This window comes from Lonchura striata, chromosome 7, assembly GCF_046129695.1.
Source record: "Lonchura striata isolate bLonStr1 chromosome 7, bLonStr1.mat, whole genome shotgun sequence".
NCBI lineage: Eukaryota > Metazoa > Chordata > Aves > Passeriformes > Estrildidae > Lonchura > Lonchura striata.
Window position 1 is genome coordinate 5,195,686 of NC_134609.1, and position 25,304 is coordinate 5,220,989.

General features: G+C 41.0%; 1 protein-coding gene across 1 annotated transcript in view; it reads left to right on the plus strand.

Moving 5' to 3' along the window:
• LOC110473331 (uncharacterized) overlaps positions 1–24,752 on the plus strand; it is a 206,225-nt gene extending 181,473 nt beyond the window's left edge. Inside the window, exon 4 of the mRNA XM_077784499.1 lies at positions 24,636–24,752. Coding sequence (XP_077640625.1) covers positions 24,636–24,752 — 117 coding nt within the window. The remainder of the gene's footprint in view (positions 1–24,635) is intronic.
• Positions 24,753–25,304: the final 552 nt, after the last annotated feature.

A 25,304-nucleotide genomic window follows, 5' to 3' on the forward strand; every position in this document is an offset into this window, starting at 1 on the left:
TTATTCCAGCCTTTACCCATTATACAAGCAGCAGCAGATGGTTCATCATGTTATATTTTATTGACCTACAGGAAGTGAGAGAAGAGGTGTTTTTGTCACTCCTACTTGCTACAAAGCCTACAAAAGTTGCTTTTAGCTGTTAACCAGTGCCTTCAAATTGGGTATCTGTCTTGTTTAATGAGGAGAGGAAAGAGTAAAAAAAAAAAAATAAAAAAAATCAATGAAAGTAGGGTTTGTAAATATATTATCTGAATCCCCTGGGCTTATTAGGTAGGATAGTCTTGTAGACAGCAAGATCCATATGGAAATCCATGAGGTAATTTCATGCAGTGTTGTTCCATGCTTGTAATTCTTTGGCTGTGCAGATGATTTCCTATCTGACCAGACTAAGTAAATTGGGTGAGTCACCCATTAAGAGGATTAAGTGCTTCTGGCTAGAAGAAAGCAGAGACCAAGCTTTCATGTGTGGCGTGCAATTGAGCTGGTGTGATAAAAGGAATGCAAAAAACAATCTAATTTTCATTTCTGACATGCTTAGATAACAGAAGAATTTGTAGCTGCTCTATTTTAAATGGGAAACATAAATGGCTTACAAAGGACCATTCAGGGGTAAATCAAATTCAGAATATAAACTAGATGCCTAAAAGCAACCTTAGTAACTTTTCTGAGTTATCCTCCTGAAACAAATGACAGTCTGGAGCTGTCAGTCTCCTGAATGTTTTATAGCCTTAAAAAGTTATGTCAAATATCTGTGCTTTGACAAAATTCTGACCTTAGGGCATAAGAACTCCACTTTTTTAACTTTTACAGGGAAGTGATTCTGTCCAAGCCAAATTTGGACAAATGGAGACTGGGAAATGTGTAGGCAAAACCCATCAGATGTGCAAGTGGCATAGTTCAGTAAAGTCTACAGATCAGCCATAAAGCTGGAAGGAATTTATGGATATATCCATTTCAATCAGCAGGGCACAGGTGGCATTTACATGTCAAGGATTGAGGCCACAGGAATGAGCAGACAGAAAAGGGGACTCTGACTACTGATAATAATCCTGATTCATATCCAGCTTTGATCTGTTTGGATGCCTGGAACCTTCAGTGGGAAGTTGCATATATTTAATGTAAATAATTTCTGCATGATGAAGACTCATAAGGGTGGCTCTACTCTGCAAATTACTTGACAGGTTATATACCCAAGAAAATTTTGGAAAGCAAAGAGCTCTGAGGTATTTCACTTCCTTGGGGTGGGTGGATGTCCAGCTCTTCTGTTCCTTGACATGTACCTTGAAGGGGGTCACCTTTGTGTGCTTCCTGCTTCAAATCTCCCAGGTTACAGCAGCATTGCTGGTGATGACTTGTGCTTTCTTCCTGTAGTAAACAAGCCAGGTGCTCTCATTTTACACACACAGGAAAATGAGAGCACATTTCAACAGCCCAGAAAAGACAGCTCATTTGAAAATCCTCTTGAATTATGGTTGGTACTTAGGGCAAGATGCCTTAAAAATAGGCAAATGTGGTTTGTGGCCAAGGCACACATGGGCCTGTTTGAGACCTCATGCCTCAGCCTGTCATCTCCACTGTGAAGAGGCACAGTGGCTTCCTGATGATATAAACTCACTCAGGGAGTTCCCACTGGCACTCAGTGTGTTTTTCAGCTGGGAAATTTCTTGTCAGCTCTGTAACAGCTCTCACTGACTGAGCAGAGAAGTCCAACCCAGTCAAAGACAATGAAGCAAAAAATAATTGACTTAGAGTAATGCCCATGTCTTGTGAAAGCCTGCTCTAGGAGAGTAGCGTAAATCTTCTTAAACGTTTTTCCTACTTAAGTACATTTTTAGTTGCTGAAGAAATGTAAACAAACAGCAATATATCAGAGACTGAATGAAATGTGCATTTGAGCCAATTTTCCCGTGCATCCCAGCAGCTTTACTAAAACAGTTTGGCATCTTTCATCCAACAAAGCTTTGCCTTCTACTTTTTTTTCTTTTTTTTTACAAACTGAATAAATCACTCAACTTCAAGATTTTTCTCTAGCAAATCCAGCTAGATAGGTCTATTAAAAAAGCAGTTTATTATACGTCCATGCAGCTTGATGCAGGCTTGGACAGGGAGCCTTTGGATAAAGAAGTCCTCCTCTGCTGTTGTGACACCTTTGTGCTACCCTTTCCCCACAAAAAACTGTGGATGCCCCATCCCTGGAAGTGTTCAGGGCCAGGCTGGATGGGGCTTTGAGCAACCTGATCAAGTGATTGAACAAAATGACAAAAATCTGATGGTCGGAGACTAAATTGCAGTTTCTTGGAGAAGGTACTTATTCATGGTAGAAAATCCAGCCTTCCTGGGTTGTATTTCTTCTCATCCACTGCAGCCACATCCCAGAGTCCTTGAAGTGGGTCCCCCTGCAGATAACCCCCTTTATCTGCCTTGCCTGTAGCAATGGAGGTGATGCCCAGTCCAGTGGGGTCTGGGCTCTGGTGTGATGTGTGCTGTGAATTATTCACAGCCCCACTGAACTCAATATAGGAATGGAGAGCTTCCAGCTCAGAAAGTGTCCATAAATGTGTTAGCTCTCTAGCATGCTTGGACTTGAAATGCAATAGTGGGGAGAAAAATAACTCTAATTTACTCACTGAAGGTCAGGAAGGGGTAGCAAATAGTGAAAAATAGCAGAGTGGTGGCTATAGGAAGTGCTTTATCTGATACTCTTAGAGAAAAGCCCTGCAGAGCTGTGGGTGAGTTGAGATCAAGCCAGTCATTTTTTGATTTTTTTTTGACTGTGAGGTTAAGTGCAAAGCTGTGTGAAGCCACCCTGCATCCAAGAGCAGGGGCTTGAGGCCTGAGAGCTCAGGGCCTGGCTGGCTGGTGCCAGGCTCCCTCCAAACTGTCCTGCTTTATTTTCCCTTCTCAGCAGGCAGGTCTCAGCCACCTTATTCACTGAATGGCAGCTTGGGACAAACCATGGTAATTTTCTCTACGAGCTTTGCTTTGAGCAACCTATGCATGCTAGGAAAAATACCTGCATTGCCCAAGTATTTTTCCTAAATTGTAAGCATGCAGTTGTGCCGAGGGTATGTTTGCTATTTGAGAGCTGGATATGCACACAAGTGGTTTGGAAAATGTGTTCTGAATTATGAACAAACAGTTGAAAGACCCCATGTACATTGGCCACACATACAGAGTGCAGGTATGGTATGTGAACCATGATATTTTTTACACATTTTTCAACTGGATTTAATATACTTTTTCCTTGTCTTAAGAAGAGACTAGGGAATATATTCTGTGGTGTATTTCTGTTAGATTTCCTCTCTCACAAATTGGAGTTTACATTTGAAAATTATCTGCTGCAGATAAACTTTGTGAAAATGGCCCATTCCCTGCCATTATTTTTCTCTCTCCTTGTGGTTTCCTATTTTTTTTCTCCCAACCTTCAAAGAGTAGAATAGTATTTCCAAATTCCCAAGCCACAGCACATGGGAGCATCTAGCAACCAGAGCTCTGCAAGGTGAGGCGTGGAGGGGAATTCCTCCTGCTGTTGGAGCACTACAGATAGAAAAGCTGCTGTGTTGTTATTTTAAACAGCTGTGTCTCTCTTTATAAAGTTAATAGACCTGTGCACGATCAACTTCAGTAAAAAGGTGGTTTCTTCACTCTGCTATTGCTAGAAAAATGTTATTCTTTTCTCTTTTTGAATTAATGGCTTTAAATCCTTTCCGCCCAGAGCAGTGAGAGCTGGGGAAGTACAGAATAGTGCACCTTAAAGGTTGTCAGAATTAGGATTTGCTCACTTCTTGGTGCTGAACTCCCAGCAGCACTGAGCTGTGCTCCAGCCAGCTGTTGGCAGAGCCCATGCAGGGCACAGTCCAGAGCTCAGATGATTCAGTATCATTTGCTCTTTCTGGTAGCTCTGCACTCAACAGCAAGAGCTAAACCTCAAAACGAGCTGCTGCCATAAAGGTTGGCTATAAGGCCAGTTTCTTGTTCTGTGCTTGCTCCCTCTGGATATCCTTGGGGAGTGGCATTGCCTCTGTGGTGGCTGCTTCCCTGTGCTCCTGATGAGGTCAGCAGGGGCTGGCAGTGCCTGGCACCAGCTGTGGCTGCTGGGTGTGACATGGCCTGGCAGCCTGGGCCCTCACCTTGTACCTGCCAGGGGCTGAATGCTGTGCTTGCACAGCCCTGGACTGCCAGCCAAGAGCCCGTGGGGCTGATACCTTCTTATTTGCCAGGTGGCACATGGAGCAGAGGGTGTGGTTATTTGCCAGGTGGCACATGGAGCAGAGGGTGTGGTTATTTGCCAGGTGGCACATGGAGCAGAGGGTGTGGTTATTTGCCAGGTGGCACATGGAGCAGAGGGTGTGGTTATTTGCCAGGTGGCACATGGAGCAGAGGGTGTGGTTATTTGCCAGGTGGCACATGGAGCAGAGGGTGTGGTTATTTGCCAGGTGGCACATGGAGCAGAGGGTGTGGTTATTTGCCAGGTGGCACATTGTCTCGGTTTAGAAAGACAGGTGTCTGCTAAGGAAGGCAGGAGCCTCCCCTGAAATGGGGGGAAAAAAAATTTGTACACCCCCTCCCTCCAAATTGTTATAAATTTGAAATTAAGGGGGGCTCTCAGGCAAAAATATGGGAGCAGGAATAACAGTTCTTTATCAGGGGAGAAAATAAAAAGTAAAATAAACAATGCAGTGAACCAAAACAACACTGACAGAGTCAGAATATGACCCGACGCCCTGTTAGTCAGGCTGTTGGCAGCAGTCCAATTGGGAATTGTGGCTGCAGTCCTCCTGGAGTGTCAGGTGTGGCTCTGTGGGAGCAGTGATCCTGTAGAAAAGGGTGTAATCTTCCTGCAGTGGAAAAGGCAGCTGTTCCTCTGGGAAATCCAGTGCAGGAAAAACTGTGTTGGTATTTCAGAAACTCAAGATTATATCCAGGTAGGGATGCTTGGCTCCTCCCTCCGGGTGGAGCATCTCCCAATGGGATGCTGCAACTTTTCACAGTCCTGCAGTGACATTCAATAGCCCATTAACAGCAGATGTCTCCCCGAGGGGAGGATTGCTGTGGAAGAGACAAAAAAACCTGCCCAATTAAGAGAAGATAACTGCCACACCTCCAATAGATGGCAATCAGGGACCCACCCCAAGTTCCTTCCACGAGTGGTGACACTTCTCTGCCCCACTCATCTTCCTCCCAGGGGCTTGAGGCTGTTACCATTTTAAGGAATTTGAATTAGATTATTCTTGTGTTTATTCTTCTGTGTGTTTTCTTCCCTCCTTTTTTTTTTTTTTTTTTTTCCCTTTGGTGTGGCTTTCTCAACATGATATTTGAAATTATATCTTGGGGTGCTTCAATATTGAATGCTTTCCTTGCAGGAAACCTTTGCAAGGCATAGGCACAAATATACACATTTTCTATTTTGATGTTGTGTGCAGTAAGTGATATCTATGCTTCCTCATTGCTTATTTTTATCCACTTACCCATTTTCATCCTCTGTTGCTACATTGCAGCTTTCCTAACCCTTCTGCTTTCTGTAGCAAAAAAGGACATTCAAATGAAGAGATCTTTTTCAGCTTTTGGGAAGTTTACATTTTTTGCTTATCCTTTTCAAAAGTGATATTACTAAAGGTAAGAAAAAAAGCATGAATGATTCTATTACATGCAGAGAAAACTTGAAAGTGTAGGTTTTTAAGCTCTCTGCTGTGGTATTTTCTGGTGGGGGGAGTGGGAGGGGAGTGTATTAAAAAAAAAACTATTGAAGAAATGAGCTGTTAAAGATAAAACTGAGAATTCAGTGCTCCCCAGCACCAGCATTAGGATGATCAGCAAGGAAACAGTATTCTTGTGAATACTATAAAGGTGATCAGGCAGAATTTGGCTTATAGCTGCTTCTGGAAGTTATTAAACTCTATTCCTACTCCTTCCACAGATTGCATGAGTGTAGCTTTAGGTCAGAGGTTACCAAGAATCAGGAACAAGCAGCAGACTGGGATTCTTGCTTTCCAGAGCTGGCTTTTTACCTTGGGCAGGCATTAATTTCTCATGTTGTTGGCTAGGAGACACTTTTTTGTTTGCTGAGTCATTCAGTAGCTGAATGTCTGAGCCAAATGTGTCCACCACACATTACCCACGGAGGAAAAGAGGATTTCAGCTCTCCCAAGAGCCCTGTCCTCTCTGTGACAAGGAAGACCTGTGCGCCTGCTGAAACTGGTGATGTTTGGCTTTGGAGGAGCTGGTGAGGTTGCTAAGGTTTGCTCCTCCAAAGGCAGGGCAGTTTTGTGGAATGAAGTCAAGCTCATAACAAGTATTTTTTGTAAGGATTTTTACATCCCAGCACACAGGTTTGTACCTGTGTCTCCATCTGCTCCCCCTGCAGACTGAGCCAGCTAGGTGAAACAATGCAGCATTTTCATGTCGTGCTGTAGGGCTTGAGAAATTCATGACCAGTTACTGATGCTTATTTATATTTGGATGTAAACACTATATCAAATATGCTTTTATTGCTATTTGTTCCAATAAAAAGGTAAAAATACATAATCTAAATGTAAATTTGTCAGTGAATAAAAGCAGGCCACAAAAAATAGCAAGAAATTTATCAGTCTCGCTGAACATGAAATAGTATGGAAAAATATTGTAAATGCACACAGAAGAAGAAATGGAAGAAAATACATTTATTTTGGAAAAAATTGCAAAGAAGAAGACAATTGTACTCCATTCTGACAGAACATATTATAATAAGCTCTCTTGATTCTTCAGGGAAGACTTTCAAGGTAATTTTCTGTAGCTTTTAAAACAGTAAACAATAAAACACTAAGAATGATACATGGATGACTCCTCTCAGGAATGTCTGCAACTTTAAGCTTTCTCAAAACCCTTGTCAGAAGAACTTCTTGGCCATTATGTTAGGAACAAAAAAAGTGTATTTTCCATTAAGATCAGAAGAGCAAAGCAAGGCACTAAGATACTTGAAATGACAGGTAGCTTTTCAGCAGTGTTCTAGCATGCTCCTTCTAAAAGTCTGCATGGCTGGTGTGCAGACTAGAACTAGGACAATGTGTAATTTCATTCAGAGCTTTGAAAATGAGCCCACAAAATCAGTGTGTTAAAGCTGTGTCCTTTGCTGTGCTGAGAGGGGCTGGATGGTGCTGCAGGTGTCTGCTCACCTTCACGTGCTGGAGACCCCAGGTAATTCCAGAGGAACTGCTCTCCCTGCTCCCAGAGGGAACAACTGAGCAAGCACAACTAATGAAACTGCTTTCTTCTTGACTTGTGCCACTTGGGTCAACCCATTCTTAAACTCAGTTCTAGATGGAGCCTTTCCCCTTTTCCCCACACTGAGTGGCAGGATTCACCTGCAAAAAACAGATGCAGCTGTTTTCCATCATCTGGGGTTTGTGAAGTGCTAGCCTTTGTTCTTTAACTCACTATTTCTCTAAAAAGTGAACTCCTGATCTTTGAGAGGCAGGAAATATGGGCGTGATTCATGCAGTAGTGTTATGTGGTTCCTGTACCAACAAAATCCCTTGCTTTTTTCCTGCTCCTGCATGGATGAACTCAGCAGCAATTTGAGGACTTGCAGTTTTGGGTGTATCTGTCCTGTATGCCAGGTGATAAATAATAATAAATAAACTCAGGGAAGCTGTGCAGAGTCCCTGTACCTTGTCAGTCCCAGGCCAGCACTTTGCAAAAGCACAAGCCTTTGTCTCTTGTGGACCTTAAAGTGACTATTTTTCAACTTTGAAATCATTAATAACTGGGAGTTATAGGGTGCTTTAGGAGCTGCTTGCTAGAAGCTTTCATGACTCTTGGAAATACACCTCTGTATTTAACCCCTGTGTAAGGAGACAAACCAGGCTCAATTTAGGGGTTTTTACTGCAGTAGTATTAATCTTGGAGGGTGAAAGCTGTCACAATCTAATCTGAAGGAAAAGTATTTATTCTATCTGCTTGCATTTCAGAGTGGGTTTGGTCCTTAGCAGTTGTAGTAGCTGTGCTGCTCCAGTGTAATTCAGGAGATAGTGCTCAGATTGAAAAATTCTGAGCTGTTTGAAAATGCAGCTCATAATAAAGACAAAAATTATTTTTATTCCAGATTGGAACAGTAGATTAGAACAATGTTTTCATAGTAATTTATTATAAAGGATTGGCTTTTATTACTTGTAAAAATATTCAGAGGATGCACCAAAGACTTTAAAATAGAACAAATATCAAAGCCAAAAGGGAGTTCTAGCTAATAGAATTAGTGTTACATTTGAATAAAAATCCTTTGCTTTACACCAGTTGTTCGTATTCTTGGTTTTATATTGCAAGTCTTGTATTTGGATGTGACCTTTCCTTCCTCTGTAAAGTTTTTTTTACAATTCTCCCTCATCTGACTGCAGAGCAATGTGACTTAAGGTCCTGCCATGTCAGAGGTGGAGGTTTGCAGGATTTAGTCACTGTTGACGTGGCTGCTGCACTCCCAGCCCTCAGCCCCTGTTCTGAGAGCCCAAACACTTGCATGAATTGTGAGAGTGGCATTGTGACAGTCGGACAGGGTCAGACCAGGAGTGCTGAATGTTGTTTTCCTTTTTGACCTGGCTGTTGTCCCTTCTTTTCCTGGGAAGATACTTACAGTGCCTTTCCTTCAAGGAGAGCATTTAATTTTGATTTGTGTGGCACAGCATGGAAATGGGATTGAAGGGATCAGCTACTGAATTGTCCTTTACCTTTCATTAGAGGTGTTAGTTCACATCTTGATGAAGGATGTATTATGTGATCACAGAAATAGAATAGATTTAACTCTTTTTAAATGCCTTTTATCAATTTCCTCTTGCCATAAAGTGTGAATTATTGACAAACCCCAGGCCTTCTGTCACACCTACTCCTCTGCTTTAACAGCCCTCTCCTACATGCCCTTGTTGCTATGGTGCTCCATTTCACAGCTGCAGTGCCTTATACTCCATTTCACTTATATATTGTAATAAGTGACATATGCTCAAGGCAGCCCAAAAAAGTCAGCACACTGGCAATTGATAACTTTGAGTCCTTTACTCAAGCAAAAAAATTTGAGGGTGTTAGGCAACCAAAGGGTTGACAGTACTGGCAAAAGTGCTCAGGAGATAATTATTTTTCTGCCACCTTCCTCTTGAGAATGCATTATGGGAGGAGGGATTTGCCTAAAAGTGAGTAGAAACACAGTTTTCTCAGATATAGATTATCATATTTTATTGATGGTTTTAGTTAAAAGCAAATAAACAAACCTATTTCCTATGCTGGTTTCCTTCTGTCTTCTGAGTAAATATTGGCAGGAAGAGTGATGATATCTTTAATGTGTGTGAGCTCTCAGATGTTTTTGTGTAGCAATTTGAAATGAAAAAATCTGGAATTTTTCAAATAGGGAAAAATGCCAAGAATTTTTTCATTACCTCTTTCCTTACCATAACAACTGACATTCTGCACCTTATTTTGCATAGAACACCCAGGATTATTTTAAAAAGAAGGGGGGGAAAAAAGAAAGCAAAATTGCTGTCTTGGGAATTGGATCTTTAGTGTTGTTCTGGGTAAGTTTTTGAGATGGTGCTATCCTTGTTTCAGAAGCATAGGCTGCTGTCCATTAGGACAGCTGTCCATCTAAAAAACATCTTCTATTGCAGTTATAGGAACATGCACATTCAGTGTACTGCTAATGAAAAATTTAGTAAAGCTGCATTTATTCAGTGAATATGAAGGTTGTTAATAACAAAGCATGCATTATTAATTCAGAATAAAGTGAAAAATATAAACATAAAGCAGTATTTGACAGGAGCTGCTAGAAGGCGTCAAAAAGAAATGGGTCCAGGTGTAAATCAATTCTTTCTATGTTAAAACACAGCTGTGAGAAGTCTTTCTAGATGAGTATTAATGCTAACACCATGCTGAAGCAAAGGGTGTTGCTCAATTTTTTTTTTTTTTTAAACTTCGAAATATAGACTATAAAATTGGGAGATAAGCATGATCTTAAAGGTGCATTTCTCACAAATGATGGAACTGAAGCACAGCCAGCAGCTCTCCAGATGCTGGGCTGGGCCTGCTCTGTGCTGGCAGCCTGAATGAGGACACTGGGCTAGAGCTGCCCTGGGCACGCTTTAGAGGAGTGTGCAGTGCCCAGTCTTGGTGGACATGGCAATTTCTGGTGGTGGTGACTCCCCTGGAGGGCACAACCCACTGGGGGTATCTTCCAGAAGGAGGAGGGGCTTGTGTCTGCTTTTGTCACGCTGGCTAAGTCCTCTCCTCCCTGGCCCTGGAGGTTGGATTGCCCATCCCTGCTGGCTAAGTCCTCTCCTCCCTGGCCCTGGAGGTTGGATTGCCCATCCCTGCTGGCTAAGTCCTCTCCTCCCTGGCCCTGGAGGTTGGATTGCCCATCCCTGCTGGCTAAGTCCTCTCCTCCCTGGCCCTGGAGGTTGGATTGCCCATCCCTGCTGGCTAAGTCCTCTCCTCCCTGGCCCTGGAGGTTGGATTGCCCATCCCTGCTGGCTAAGTCCTCTCCTCCCTGGCCCTGGAGGTTGGATTGCCCATCCCTGCTGGCTAAGTCCTCTCCTCCCTGGCCCTGGAGGTTGGATTGCCCATCCCTGCTGGCTAAGTCCTCTCCTCCCTGGCCCTGGAGGTTGGATTGCCCATCCCTGCTGGCTGCCTGGACGTGTGCTGAGCTGGCTCTCGTGGTGCCAGGCGGGTGCTGCTGGCCTGGCACCGCTGCCTGGCAGGGAGGGCACCCAGCTGGTGGCACCGGGCGCCCCAGGGTGACAGTGCTGCTGCACCATCCCGGCCAGCAGCAGTCCTTGCTGCAGCACAGAAGGAAGCAGGCATCCCTGTCTGCCCTGCTTTTTCCCCTCTGTCAGCTCCTGATGTTTATCTGGTGAGCAGGAGTAACCTTAAAAATAACTCTTGGGAAGGAGTCTAACTCTGCCTTTGTTGTGCCTTTAACCTCAGGCAGACTGTGTCAGCAAGAGACTTTGAAATTATTTTTTTCCCCCTCATAGCAGCTTTTTTCCTAGCAGATAGCAGTGTACTGAGGCTCGGAGACACAGACTGTATTCCCAGCTCTGATGTTTTTGGTACCTTTCTTTATCCCTTTCCAAACCTTCCTCCGTGTATCTGGCTTGTCATACACCACTCCTCTTGGGCATCAATTCTCTGTTCGTTGCTGCACAATTTTACACCACCTGCCAAGTCCCTGCTGGGGTCTTCTGGTTACATGCAAAAGATAAATAAGAAAACTAAAGAGAAATTGCTAATTGGACTAATCTCTATTTTGTTTTTCAAAATATCCTACCGAAAAGCTTTAGTAAGAGGCAAGATGGGTAGACAGTGAAAAGCACAGGCTTTATTTTAGCAAGAGTCAAAGTGATATGTGTGCATGCACAGGAGTTGCCAGGCAGAACTTAACTCCATGGAAATTTCTGAGCTTTTAAAATTTGTTTTCACCCCAACATGGACAAAGGCTGCATTTTGAGAACCTTAGAACTGAAATGTTTCTAGTCTTTGGTATGTCAGATCATTTTTCAGAGTATACAAGATAATTCCTTGCAGGGAAACAAAACAGAAATCTTTTTGGAATAGGGTGAAGACTCTATGATATAAACATCAAATAACATTCATTATTAAGCAGTCTGTATAAAGAGCAACTACCACTAAGTTCTTTCACTCATTAAATCATTTAATAATTTAGGTTAGAAGGGGCCACTGGGAGGGTTGAACAGTCAGTTTGCTGAGGGGCTCACGCAGCCCTTCCCACCTTTGTGATGGAGACTCCACAGACATTTTGGACAACCTCTGTAGTGCTGCTCTGTTTGGCTTTTTTCCCCTTCTCACCTTATACCCAGCTGTGATTTATTAATGTTTATTCAATCTTTTTCTGACCACTGCTGGGAAAGGTCAGGATCCATCTTCTCTGGGTCGCTCCCCAGGTGGTTGCAGTGTGGCAGGTCCCCCTTTCTCCTTGCCTGGAGGCTGAGCAAGCCCAGCTCCCCGGGCCCCTCCTGGGCTGTGTGCTCCATCCTCCTCCCTGGGGGATCAACACTCCTTTCCTAGGGAGGGACAGGAATTTGGGCACTGCACATGTGATTGAGCCTTCCTGGTGCCCAGTGTAGGAAATTATTATTTTTCAGCCTGCTGGCTGCTCCCTTGCTAAAGCTGCCCAGGATGAGGGTGCAGGGCTTGCATTTGCCCTTGCTCAGCTCCTTGAGGCTTCCCTGGGTTTTTTTCCCAGTTATTTGGTCCCTGCTGGAGGCACCCCTGTATTGACTCCTAAGGATGGCACTGGTTTGAACCACTGGCCACCAAAACACTTCAGCCCCACTCAGATTGTACTCATGCCCAAAGACAGTCATTACGATGAATATAAGAATTATTCTTTCTAATTTAACTAAAAGTGGAGGCGAACAGAATGGAAATGGGAACACTGGCATGTTTTCCAGAACTGAAATGGTGTTTCAGTGTGCTTTAAACCTGGTGTAAATTGTTTTGATATAGTCATCTTTTCTTTCTCTGCTTTTCATTTAAAATTCAGAGATTGCTAGAATCAACTTCTAAATTATTGAATTTTTAAACAAAATTAAGCAGGCGCTGTCCTGGCTGTTCTGAAAGTAAAATTAAGAAATAGGAGTGATTATTTGAATTTTTAAAGGAGAATTTTAAGATACATATATATATATAAAATATATTTTTTAATTCAAGAAAAAGACAGATATAGTTTTCAGCCTGGATCTGAAATTATGAACACCAAAGAATAATACTGTTGCTCAGTTTCCTGGTTTTTATTGGCTTGCTTGAGTGTTATAGCTGCTGTAGAGTATCAGTTCTGCTGAGAATGTGTTTGACAGCAGCCAGACAGGTTCCCTCTGCAGAACTGGCACGAGGCCGGCGTCAGAGCTGCCACTGCTTGGAATTGGACAAGGCATCTCTCCAAAGGTTGTGATGTCCAGGACTTATCTTAGTAATTTTAGTCTTGGCCCATTGGAAGTGTTTTTTAGCCTTCAGGCATGCTGCTGGTCAAGGCTTTCCAATGGGATGTGAGGTACAGACTTTCTCAGTCGTCATAGCTGAGTTATTTTGCTACTCAGCTATGCAGAAGCAGCAGGCCTTTAGGCTAATTAATAAATCATCAACGCATTTGTGGTGTGAAAAATGAAATATTTATGCTTGCCAGAGTAATGTTTCTGTCTTGCAGCCCCATGCTCTGTTGATGCCTGATGGAGGATGAAGTAAATACCAGCTGGTGTAGAATGAGCAGAATATAATTACTTTCTACAAAGTTAACTGAATATTAAAAATAGAATTCGGGGAAGCTGGCAAAAAGGGAAAAACATCTAGATACATGCCTGTAAGGCAGGACACAGCCAGTACATGAAGGGAACACTTGCCTAACTGGTACTGTGGGGCTGGGAAACCTGCAGGATCCATATTGTGTACAAATGTGTCACACTGAGGCCCTTTCAGAGAGCAGTCAGTGGCCAGCTGGAGCAGTTAAGAGGCCTGAAGGGAAGCCAAGGATGCTCTACTTTTCTGGTTGGTCATCATTAGGGGACCAGTGAAGGACTTAAAGCATCAGCTGCTGTTGCTTTTCAAAAATGTGTCCACTAATAGAAGAAAGAAAATATTACTTTGAGGTTTTAAGGCAACCAGGAGCTAGTTTTGTTCTTTGTGTTCTCACACAATAGCAGATTTACTGGGGCTGTGCTGGGTGTCATTTTTGCAATCACTGCCCTAGTCCTTCTCCACAGAGTGAATGTGTGAGCACCAGGCCAATCAAACCCCTTGAAGAAAAACATCATGTAACAGAAAGAGGATTTAACCCCTTATTTGAAGTGGAGCCTCTTTAAAATAATCAGCTAAAAGTGATTTGCACAAGTGGCTGATTTTACGTGCTGGCAGTTGCAATCAGAGGGATTGAAAGGGTGAGCCATCAAAAAGGCTTTTCAGAAAGGTGGAGGGGAGGCATTGTGCAGGTCAGGAATCAGCCTTCCCCTATCTCCCAGTTCTAATTTCAGGGCTGTTTTTTTTCTTTTTCCTGGGCAATTTAGTCTGACTTTTCTCCCTTTGTTTTGTGTGTGCAGTCTGAGGTTGTGATAAAATCCCAGTGTTCAAAATCCAGGAAGAACATTCCATTCCTGTGGTCATTTTCATTTGCTTTCACAGCCTTGTCAGAGTATTTTGTCTGGGGTTGAAGTCCTGTTGTGCAAAGGAACTTCTGAGCCTGTCCAGGCCAAACTCAATGCCCAACCCTTCAGACTGGTTGGATATGTTGGATATGTCTGATTTGTAGCTGATTCAGTGAGGAAGGATGGACTTCTAATGAGGATTATTGGTCTAGTTAGAGAATAATTTCCTTTAAAATAGCAAAGAAACATACTTTTCCCTTTTGGTTGTAACATTTCTGAAAGCAGGCAATGGCCTGAGGTGGACACACAAGACAGTGGACAGCTCATCAAGCTGTTCCTCTTAAGGGGATTGACTGGCATCAAGAGGAAGTAAAAATGTTTGTAATTTGTGGGGTTTGGTCTGGCGCGTGGTTTTTGGCAGTTTTTTTCTTTCTTTTCCCCCTGTTAAGGCTGTGTGGTAGAATATCCTTACAGCATCTCTGCAGCTGTTTAACAGTGCAGATGCCCCCTATGTCACCTCAGGGCTGAGTTATGATCCACTCCCATGGAATTAAGTGTCCCTCCCTGCCCTCCAGCACATAGCTGGAGGAGTGGAGGAAGCTGGAGGTTTTTGTCCCCTTTTTGCCCATCACTGTGAGTGTGAGCACCTGGGCAGTCTTGCAGAGAAGGAAAGTGACACACAGAAAGCTGGAAGCCCTGTTCCCATGAGGCAGCAACCAACAGGATTCCCCTCCATCACCACAACACTGCCTGCTGATTAGGATTTGAAGGAACCATTGGTATAGGAACACAGAGGGATGAACGTACCCCTTTGCACTTGTCTGACAGAATAAAATCAACTGCATTCAAGGAATTTGAGAAAGATATAAATATTTCAGGAAGAAGTAAATTTAAGATCTTCAAATGCTGCTTTAAAAGGATGCTAGACCATTTGAGAATACTCATTTTAAATAGAAGAATTACAGAAGTAGCAAATGATCTCTCTTCTCCATTTACAACGGGGATTAGAACTAAATGTCATATTTTAGGTCAATGCTCCATGTTTGCTTCTACAAGAACAGACAATTTAAATGTCAGTTATTATAGCTTGTCAATAAATTTCAGAATCTAAGCAAATCTGGAAAACATGACTGACAGCTACAAATTAATTTATCTGTGTTAAATAACCAGCCAGCACTTTGCTGCTATTGCTGACATGCATCAGAGTATAACACTGCTAATTCAGAGTGTGAGCTGTTGTTTTGTCATGAAGTACAAATTATGCAGATTCTACTCATCTCCTAGGAAGAGAGAAATCTCTGAAGCTGTGATGCCCTTCAGGAGAAGTAATCAGTTATCCCAAAAGTTCTATGGTTTTATACTCACAGAGCAGTGGTATGGTTTAAAACAAAGCAGGCTCTCATCAATGCATAAAACGTTAACTGCTAGTGTGGATGGTAAAAATTAGTATTTGCTGCTTAGAAAGAAAAGAAATAGTGTGGAAATAAAGGCCTTCACAAAGTTAGAAGCGAGTTAAAAGCCAGCATGAGCTACTGCTAGGTATTCAGAACTTCTGAATATAAAGCCATTAATTTAAGCACTTAAATAAAGACACAGCTGACTAAATACAAGGGTGTGTGTTTGAAACAACAGGCTCTATCCACACTGGGGTGTTGTACCTGAAAATAATGCTAAGATTAATGCCAGTTGTTGGGGCTAGAATTGCCAGAGGCTTTTGTTGCAGATTAGATAAGGAACAGTTTCCTTGACAGCAGTCTTATAGCAAAGAAGAGAAACTGTCAGAAGGTGATTTTGTCAGAGCAGGTGGCCAAACAGGGGTGAGTTAGAAATTCCCAAATTGCTTCAGAGAGTCTTAGAATGGCTGGGGTTGGAAGGGACCTTAAAGACCATCTAGATCCAATGCCTTGCCATGGGCAGGGATGCCTCTCTCTAGACTGGGATGCTCAGAGTTCCATCTGGCCTTGAACATTTCCAGGGATGGGGCATCCATGACTTCTCTGTGGCTGGAGCACCTTCTGGTGAAAACTCAGGTAGAAAAGTCATTGAGTGCCTCTCAATGTGCTCCCCCTATGTGACAATGTATGTGTGCTGCTCTGATTCTCTACAAATACTTGACTGTTTTTGTTTTCTTGGTCTTTTCTCTATGTTTAGTTGGGTGGGCTTTTTTCATAATTTTTCATTGTTTAGCAAAACATTATGAAGAAGGAAAATAAATTTGTGTTTATCATGAGGCTGCTTCTTCACCTGCAGAGGGATTCAGCCTATGTCCTCCACTATAGAAAGTCTTAAATCATTAATCTACAGAAATTACAAAAATTAGTTATTTCAGGCAGCTGTTAACCCTGAGGTTTAATGATGGTGGTGAAAATTTCAGCACTATTAGTTATTTCATAGAGATGTCTAGAAATGTTTCTGTGATTTGAAGCCTTTTAAGAGGCCAATCAACAAAAGTTAATTTTGGGGCTGTATAGGATCAAAGAATAATCCAGTTAAAAGATTTTTGTACTTCAGTAAAAAGCCTGAGAGGAAAGCAGAGAGAGGTGATTTGTAAAGCTCAGAGGGGAAATAAAGATATTCTAGGAGACCAGATAATTTTAATGGTCGATTTTATTTAAAACAATTCCACCACAGTATGACTGCTGTATTCTATAATTTACTTGGACTTTGAGAGGTGTTGTGAGCCCAGGTCTGAAAGCCCTTGAGCAATATTCTGAGGACAGAATATGGCAAAGTAGATACAGTTTCTGCTCTGCTCTAGCAGCAGCAGGGGAATTTAGCAGTCGTCATGTAATTTAAAGTAACCCTTTCTCATTATTTGCCTTTTATCTGGCTCAGACTGATTACCATGGGACTGTGGTACCCTTTGGATCTACCTGGTGCTGAGCGTTTTGAAAGTCCAGCTGTTCCTTGAGGGCCCAAAAAAAGAGGTGGTCTTCGTTTTGATGAAGGCTGCCACGTGCCACTCCCAAACTGGGATATCCTTGCAAGTCAGGAAGCATTTTGAAAGCTTCAGTGCTTGCTTAGGCCATTTTCCCTGGCTGTAGTCTTGTAAACTAAAGATTTCTATTAATATCAGTCTTTTCAAACCACAAGCATCCCTGGTATGTCTTTACTTTTGACCACTGGAGCCTTTGCTCCTCATGGATTAAATGAATGTGTTATGACAAATAAGGCAATATTTAGCACTGTGAACCTGCTGGGTTGGGAGGTTTGTCTCATCTGTCCAAAAGCCCAGAGGCACTAATCACTGTAGTTAGCTGATCAAATTTGCATGCCATGAACATGTCAGGTTTGGGTGGCATTTTTTGGTGTAGTTTTTTTCTCTCCTATCAGTCGAGGGGGAAAAATAAAAAGGTGATATAAATAGAATGTGTAATGAAATCAGTCTGAGTAGGAAACTCATCAATCTGGAACTCATAGGTGCTGCAAACCCAACAGGTAATAGATAAAAGGTCATCTTATTTCATGGACATTGCTTTAGATAAAATACCTGTTAGAGTTAATAATTCTCACAATAAATCATGCTAACATAAAGAGCTCAGTGATACAAATGTAGTTATTTTTACATCAATGAATGTAATATGAATTAATTAATATGAACTGTTCACTGTACCAGATTTTGCTCTATCAACTGAGCATGGAGGTCCCCAAAATGACCACTAGGGAAAGGAGTCTGTATTTTTGCAGTATTTACTTTGTATCTGATACCTTATAATCTGTGTTCCTTTAATTTACAGTGAGCCATATCAGGTGGATCAGTAATTAGGTTGAGCATCAAACCCAACATTGGCAAGGAGCCATGTAAAGCACAATCAGTTTGGAGTCACAGCCTGGTTTGGACTTCAGCTGACCTCAAAAAGAGGTTTTGGACCTGAAGAAGGACCTCTGTAGGTTTTTTCTGTGCTTTCAGATATGAGTTGGCCTAATGAGAGCTCCCACTGTGAACCTGGCTTCCATATATCATGCCCATTCTAGTTAAATTCTTTAATTAAGCATAAAATTAGGCTTGAGCACCTCTCTGGTCAGCCCTTCATGGGGGTCATGCTTATTTTCCCTGCACTACTACACTACTATAGTTTTCCAATCAAAGATGACCTTCTCTCCCTCTGAAGCCGTAGAGCCAGACTATGAGGAAGAGAGATGAAAAAAGATGAGGTGGTCAATGTTTAGGTTGAATTTAAGTGGCTCTGGAATTCTGTTTTTTGTCAGCATAATGTACAAATACAGAATGATACTCTGATTTATGGAAAGCTTGCTTTTTGTGCACACTGTCTTGTGAAAGAGCTGAAAGTTTTCTGCTTTCGTGGAGGGAAACTGAGAACCATGCTGGGGGATCAGGGTTTGAGTGGTGGTGTTTTGTCTTAGCAGGCCTCCAAAATGAGCTTGCTGTGGAACTAGCCACAAATATAAAGCATGTCTCCATCTCTTCTTTTCCTGAAAACAAAAAGCAGGGGATTACAGGGAAGATTTCAGGTAATCTCCAGGTTATTGCCTTGCTAGCTGTGACCTTGTTCTGGTGTTTTACTTGTGTTTCCTGTTCAGAGATAAGCCTTCCTTCCCTCCTGTCACCAGCCTCTTTCATGCATCAGACAGATCCTGCTCTGGGTGTCACAGCAGGCATTGGTTCCAGGGCTGGCAAGCACTTTTGCTGCTGTGTTCACAAGAGAGAGGCAGATTTGGAATTAGTTTTTGAGGCTCCAGGACTTAGATTAATTGGTCAAGAGGTCTGATTAGAGCTGCTGTGATTGTGCAAGCCAGCAAGTGTCCACCACATGTTTTTATTCTTTCCCACTTTCAGCCAGAGGGCTGAGATCAAGTTTCTTAATTAGTTTCTGAAAATAGGAAGAAAATGTTGTTCCATCACTTCCTACAGAAATGAGGCACACTGCATATGAAACAGGGCATTGGGCACAAAAGCTGCTTATAGTTGAAGGACAAAATATGTGCTCACTTAGGGATTGGTTGATTGTTGTGTTGCCAGTGATGTCTTACGGGTGTGCAGATGTAAATTAAGTTCTATTTTTGAGACCCTGTAATTTCTATGACTTTTTTTTCCCGAGACAATTCTTGCTTTTTAAGTAAAAAATAACAAGGAGAAAGGCTTAAAGTACATTACAGTAGGGTGCTTACATGAAAAGTACCTAAGAAGACTTTGTAATGAAAAGCAAATGAAAGATAACTTACAAAACATTCTTCAGTAGCATATGAGATTTTGTGGTGTTTAGTTAAAGGCAGAACTATATGAATGGTTATGCTTTATTAAGTGACATTAGTAGAAAAGGAACTATGGGAAGTACAAGCAAAAAAGTTGTAAGAAGCTAATAGTTACTTGCAAATTTAATATGGAACATTGCAAGTTTTCTGAAGTAGAGATAATCAGACCTTGCTAATATATTTTACAAATTCTCATCACGTAAGGGTGATTATATTAAAATTACTTCTTGGTATGAAGCAGGATTCACTACCCGTACTAATATGATAGATCTCTCAAAGTGCTTGCTTCAATGAATGTTCCTGTAGTATGGTTCAAGGCATTCCAAAAGCTTGCAGTGAACTGACAAAGGTGCCTTTGAATACTTTAATCATGCATAGCTATCTTTACCCTCTTCAGACTGAGACTTATCTAGATTACATGATTGGTTAGCCTCTCAGAATAAGTTGACCCTTAAATTAAATGTTGCCTCTTTGAAGATTACCAATCAAATTAAAACAACCAGTCACACTTTAACCTCTAAAATAAATTGAGGTTTTTTAAGTGTTCTCTTTTAATGATCAGTTCCTATAAAATAATTCATAATTGTCAGCGCTCCACACTACAGAAATTCAAGCTCATTTGAAGAGTAGGACTGAAATGGGCCCCTTATCAAGCACTTTCTTTAGAGCTATGGTTTTGGTAAGATCAGAGAACAAATTAGAAAAACATCACTCTCTAAATTGGGTTCATGGCTAAGATGAACCAAATAGAATGCCTGAAAACCAGTTTTCTTCTGACCACCATGTGGAGAATTCTAACTGCTGAGTCAAGAGCTCTTCTTCCAGCACATTTGGAGGACTTTCCAGCATACACTGAGTCCAATGCCTTTTAAAAAGTTTCTGCTTTTCCACCATGCCTCTGAAGCTGGCTTTGTAATCCCTGTGCTGGCAAGCTCCTCTCCTCCTTTTAAGTGTTTTTCAGGTGGTATCACCCACAGTGGAGGAGGCTCCCCGAGTCCTGGTGTGATCTGTGACTCCAGACACCAATGTTTCTTCCTCCTGCTCTTTGCAAATTTGTTCATCAAGAGGCAAGAGATAAAATGAGGAGAACATACTCTTTTTTTCTTTTTTTTTCTTCTTTTTTTTTTTTTTAATTTTCTCTTTCTATAAAATCCCTTAAAGTATTCTGTGAAGTACTCTTACAGTACAGCTAGAGCTAGCTGGCAACAGCTATTTTGTATTTTTTAGTGTTTTACGCACACTTCTCAAAAACACTAAACTGTAAGAGAAGTTCATGTCTATATTGACAAAACTGGTAATTAAGAGCTGATGTAAAATTCTTGCACAAAACTTCCACATCACTCCTTCAGTGTTATGATAATAATGATTATTACTCATATTGATTTAAGCTTCAACATTGACAATCTGAGTTTGCATCCAAAAATTGTGATGCTTGATTTAAACCAGTGTTTTTGAGTATGCCTGCAGAAGATGTTAACTTGGAGGATATGCTGGGTGCTCCCACAAAACATCTAATTCAACCTTTTTACACAAAGTGATCAATACCTTTAAAAAATGCAGTATTTCAAAATAGCTTTAAGCAGAAAATGGTTTTTCACAGTAAAATGTCTCTGTGTGTTACGATGTCGTACATGGGGTCTCTGTTGAATCTTCATTCTGGTCTCTTTTCTCTTTTTTCAGGAAGAAAACTGTCACTTTCTGTTGCTTTTCAAGATATTTTGTTGCACACATTGTGCATATGAGCTTATGCCCACTCTAGTTAGTATCAGCTATATAATTCCATCAATTACTAAATAACTAAAATATTATTATATAATATATAAATAACTATTTCAATCATACAGAGTCATAGATGTGATTGTATTCCTGGGTATTTATTTTAACTCAGAATTAAATTATGTCTTGAGTTTGAACATAATTAGCAGAGACCTCATGAACAAGCCTTTATGGAAAAGCTGAAAGCACAAGCATGCCCTGGTGGGTGTGGCTCTACTTAATTTCTAATGAACTCAGCTGAAGATCTGTTTCAGATGGTTAGCAAAACCTAATCAGGGTGTGATCATTTGTGTGTATTTCTTCCTAGTGAAAGCAGGAGAAAACAGTGCATGAGAGAACAGAGCATCACTATATACAGGAACAAAAAAATCAATAATTATAGATAATAGAAGGTACTGTAGCAATGAAATAGCTTTTACTGCCAGTTCTCTATGCACTTCTATAAACTTCTTAGAAGGTTTTTCTATCTGCAGCTTCCCTCTTTGCCGTCTCCCACACCACATGTGGGGTTATACACTGTTTTTATTAATGGACACAAAAAGACAGTAATACAAGAAATGTAGTCAGAAAGGCTTTTCCTTCCCACTTGACAGAGAGATTCAGAGGCTCTGCTGCCTAGCCCAGTGTATTGATCTCTGCTTCTTACATGTTAAGGAGGAAATTCTCTCCAGAGTTTATTTGTACTAGCTCTTTGTTGTTTTGAGGTTTCAGTAAATAGCAGCATTTCACTAAGATTCTTCTTTATAAAAATATTCCTTTTGAAGAAACTAAGTAAACAGCAAACAGGTGAAAAGGTGTCTCTTGCTTTGCAGTTGCATGTTTTCATGGATCTTCCCCTTTTTTAAAATATTACTTTAGACATGGAGTTCTGCAGGCAATTTAGACTAAGACTGTGTAGAAAGTTCATATAAATGAACATGTATTTCATCTCTTTCCTAGTGCACCTTGGCACAATATTCTCCCCGTTTTGCTCCCTGGTAATCAAAAAAAAAAAACAAAACAAAAAAAAAAAAAAAACTGAGTCCACTTCTAAATATTCTTTGTGGTCTGTGATTTTGTGGACTTTGCCAGTTTTATTGGTGTAAACTGAAATTGCTTTCAAATGGTCTTAATTGTTTTGTCCTAACTTAGCATATGACTTGTACTATTTTTACAGGTTTTGTTTAGTTGTTTGCCCAATCCTCCCATAATTGTCTGGTTGATCTAGGACACTTTGGACAAAAGGTTACAAAAATGACGTTGTGATATTCTGTGACTCTTTGTTTGAGCTGAAAACCTTCTATTTGGAGTCTCCAGGGGATCACAACCCAGCCACTTCTAAGAGACGATCTTGTAGTGATTTAATCTCTGAATTCTGCTTAGGATCTGTAGATGTACGTGTGTCTTCTCTGGCTCATGGCAAATAATTTACAGTACTTTGAGGAGAAAAATATATAAATCTGCATACACACACACACACAAAAAAAAACAACAATATTACAGGTGCTTTGATTTTTTTACCATTTTTACTTGACTGTTTGGGTGTGCAAGCAGAATAAAATTAAAATGCTGTTAGATGACATTAACATTGACCACAAAGCAACTGCTTTCAGAACACCATTCTTCTGGGCAATATTCTCATAATTATTTGTAAAATGGTTTGATTTTGTTATGACTTTTCTCTTTTATTGTTTGAGGCTTACCCAAATGTATGTAATTTTTTTTTTCCTTTGTGCCATAATGTGTTGGGGCAGCTTCTCCAGAGACCTATAAGTCTTGCCTGCATTATACATTTTTTTGCAACCTATGGCCATTGCAGTTTGGAACATCTGGACAGGGGGTTTCAAATGTGGAAGTATTTGACCTAGTCAGAAGAAAGCTTTTATTGACTGTACAGCAAATTCCTCACACAGTTCCCTGTGCACAAGGATGTTTATTGCTATTGGTTCCAATGCACATGGAAACCTCACCTTCAAAAACAGCAATTTTAGGGACACACTTGAAGTGTTCTTTTCTGCTAGTATGCAGTCTAGCCATATGTTTGGGGAAAATGGGAATGCTACCTGGGAAGATTAATCCTTGGCACACAACTCTGAAAGCAGCCAAATCTGGGAGAGATTATGACTGAAATTTGTCTTGATTCAAGTTTCTCTGAAGAGCAGAACTAACCTCAATAATTCATGGAGAACATAGGGAAGCTCTACAACTCAGTGGTAATGCCCCTATCAGGAACAGTTTATCAGTTCCTGTGTTTGTTCAGTTTTAAGTCAATGGCATTTAAAAAGAAATAAAAAGAAGTTTTAAAACACCCCTTCCTAAGCCATCTCAGGGCATAGTAAATGAGAAAATAGATTTCAAGTGTGCTTCTTGCATGATTTCCTAAAAGACCTTTTTTTTTAAACAGTTTCTGAATTACAGTTCAAGGAGTTGGACATCTTTTCCCATTTTTCAGTAAAGTCACAGACACTGCAGGGAAGCTCAGAAATTATGTTTGGGGGGGGTTTCATTTCATGCTGGAGAAGCCGACATTAGGATGTGGTTAATTTTGTAGGTGCTTTGGAAAAAATCTTCTACTTGTGTGTAAAGACCTTGTTGACTGTAAGGTTAAGAACATTTGTCAGTATCCTTTAGGAAGAAGTTGTTGGAGCTGAATCTCTTACCTGGTTTGTCTCTATATCAGGCTGAATTTTATTCACAAGAGAAGCTAAAAAGTGATAAATTTCTCCATCTACTGCAGAAAATTGCTCATAATTTTTTTTATAGCCATTTAGTCATGATAAGGTCACATCTTCCAGCTAAGCTAGGCTTAGACATATTTATTTATTTGTATTTAAGGGTGATAACAAATAATATTTTAATTTTAACAAAAAACTATAGTCCAGGGTCTGCACTGCAGTTGCCACCAGGGCTGTGGCTAATTCCTGGAAGATGTGAACTCATCTGCATTAAGGAATGGAGTGCAGGATGAGTGAGCCCTTGATCCCAGGAAAAGGGGTTCATGTATTCATCTCAGAGAGAAAATTGTTTATTAGCAGTTATTTGGATGTGCACTGATGAGTTTGGTGCGTTGTGTTTAATCGGTGGCTTGAGTTTCTACATGAAACAGAATTGAAAACACAAACACCCACTGAGAAACACAAGCTCCAGTCAGTAACAGGTGAGTTTTTGTATTTGCCATCTTTCAAGGGGGGAAAAAAGTACAGTATGTTACAGAATTATTTTATGGAAAGGTATAATAGATTTCACATTTCAAAAGCTTCATAGTAGTTTACCAGTTTGCAATTCATCAAGAAATGCATTTGATGTTCCTCCAAAAGGCACTTTCATCACTTGTTCTTTCTCAGAGAACTTAAGTGAATATAACGTCAAATACCCAATTGCTAATAAGTTGATAGGACAAAGGGCTGTTTCCTAGGGGGAAGAGAACAGAAATAATTCTTGAGGCAGCTTTGCCAAGTGTCTGGGGACAGGGCTACTGCTTGGGGTGCAGTGTTGATGAGCAGCAGGGAAAGAAGCAGTCTCCTTCCCCTTTCCATGGACCTGCAGTCTACACTTTTCCAGGGGCAGGACGTGGGATTGCACTGGCTGGAACAGAGCTCACAAGCTTGGTGGACATCTGAGCAACGTGGGGTCTCAGAGATGCCTCCTGGGAAATCTGACAGCTTTACAGCAAGGTGAGAAATATAAGAACCAGCATGGATGCTAGAGGTCTATTTCCCTAATCAAAGAGATCTAAATGAAGTAAACGAGATTGAGACTGCCAAGGACACCGCTTTGACTATTGAGAGTTAATATGCTTAGCATATAAAATCAAGTTTATGCAAGAATGTTAGATTACTGTAGGATTTTTATCAAAGGTGCAGTATCTCTTAATGCATTAGACAACTTATCTTTGGAGGTCAGGGCTTTACCTCACTGTTGTGCTTTTGTTGTGACATTTGATCTGAAAGCCAATATTTCAAATGGGGGCTCTCTTTAACAAAAGTTCTCCTTCAGGCCTGCAGACAGCTAAACTGACAGCTCTGTGGCCATGTCACAGCAAAGGTCCAAAATTCCACACAGCCAATGTAACCTGGGGTGTTTTGCTTCACAAAAGCTAAGTGATCATGACCCTAAATATGAATTACCTACTTGGTAGTAGTTATTTAAGGAATAATAATTAGGCACATTGAAGTAGTTTAGATATATAAGTATTTTATGTTAAAATCATACTTTTAAGCAGACATCAAC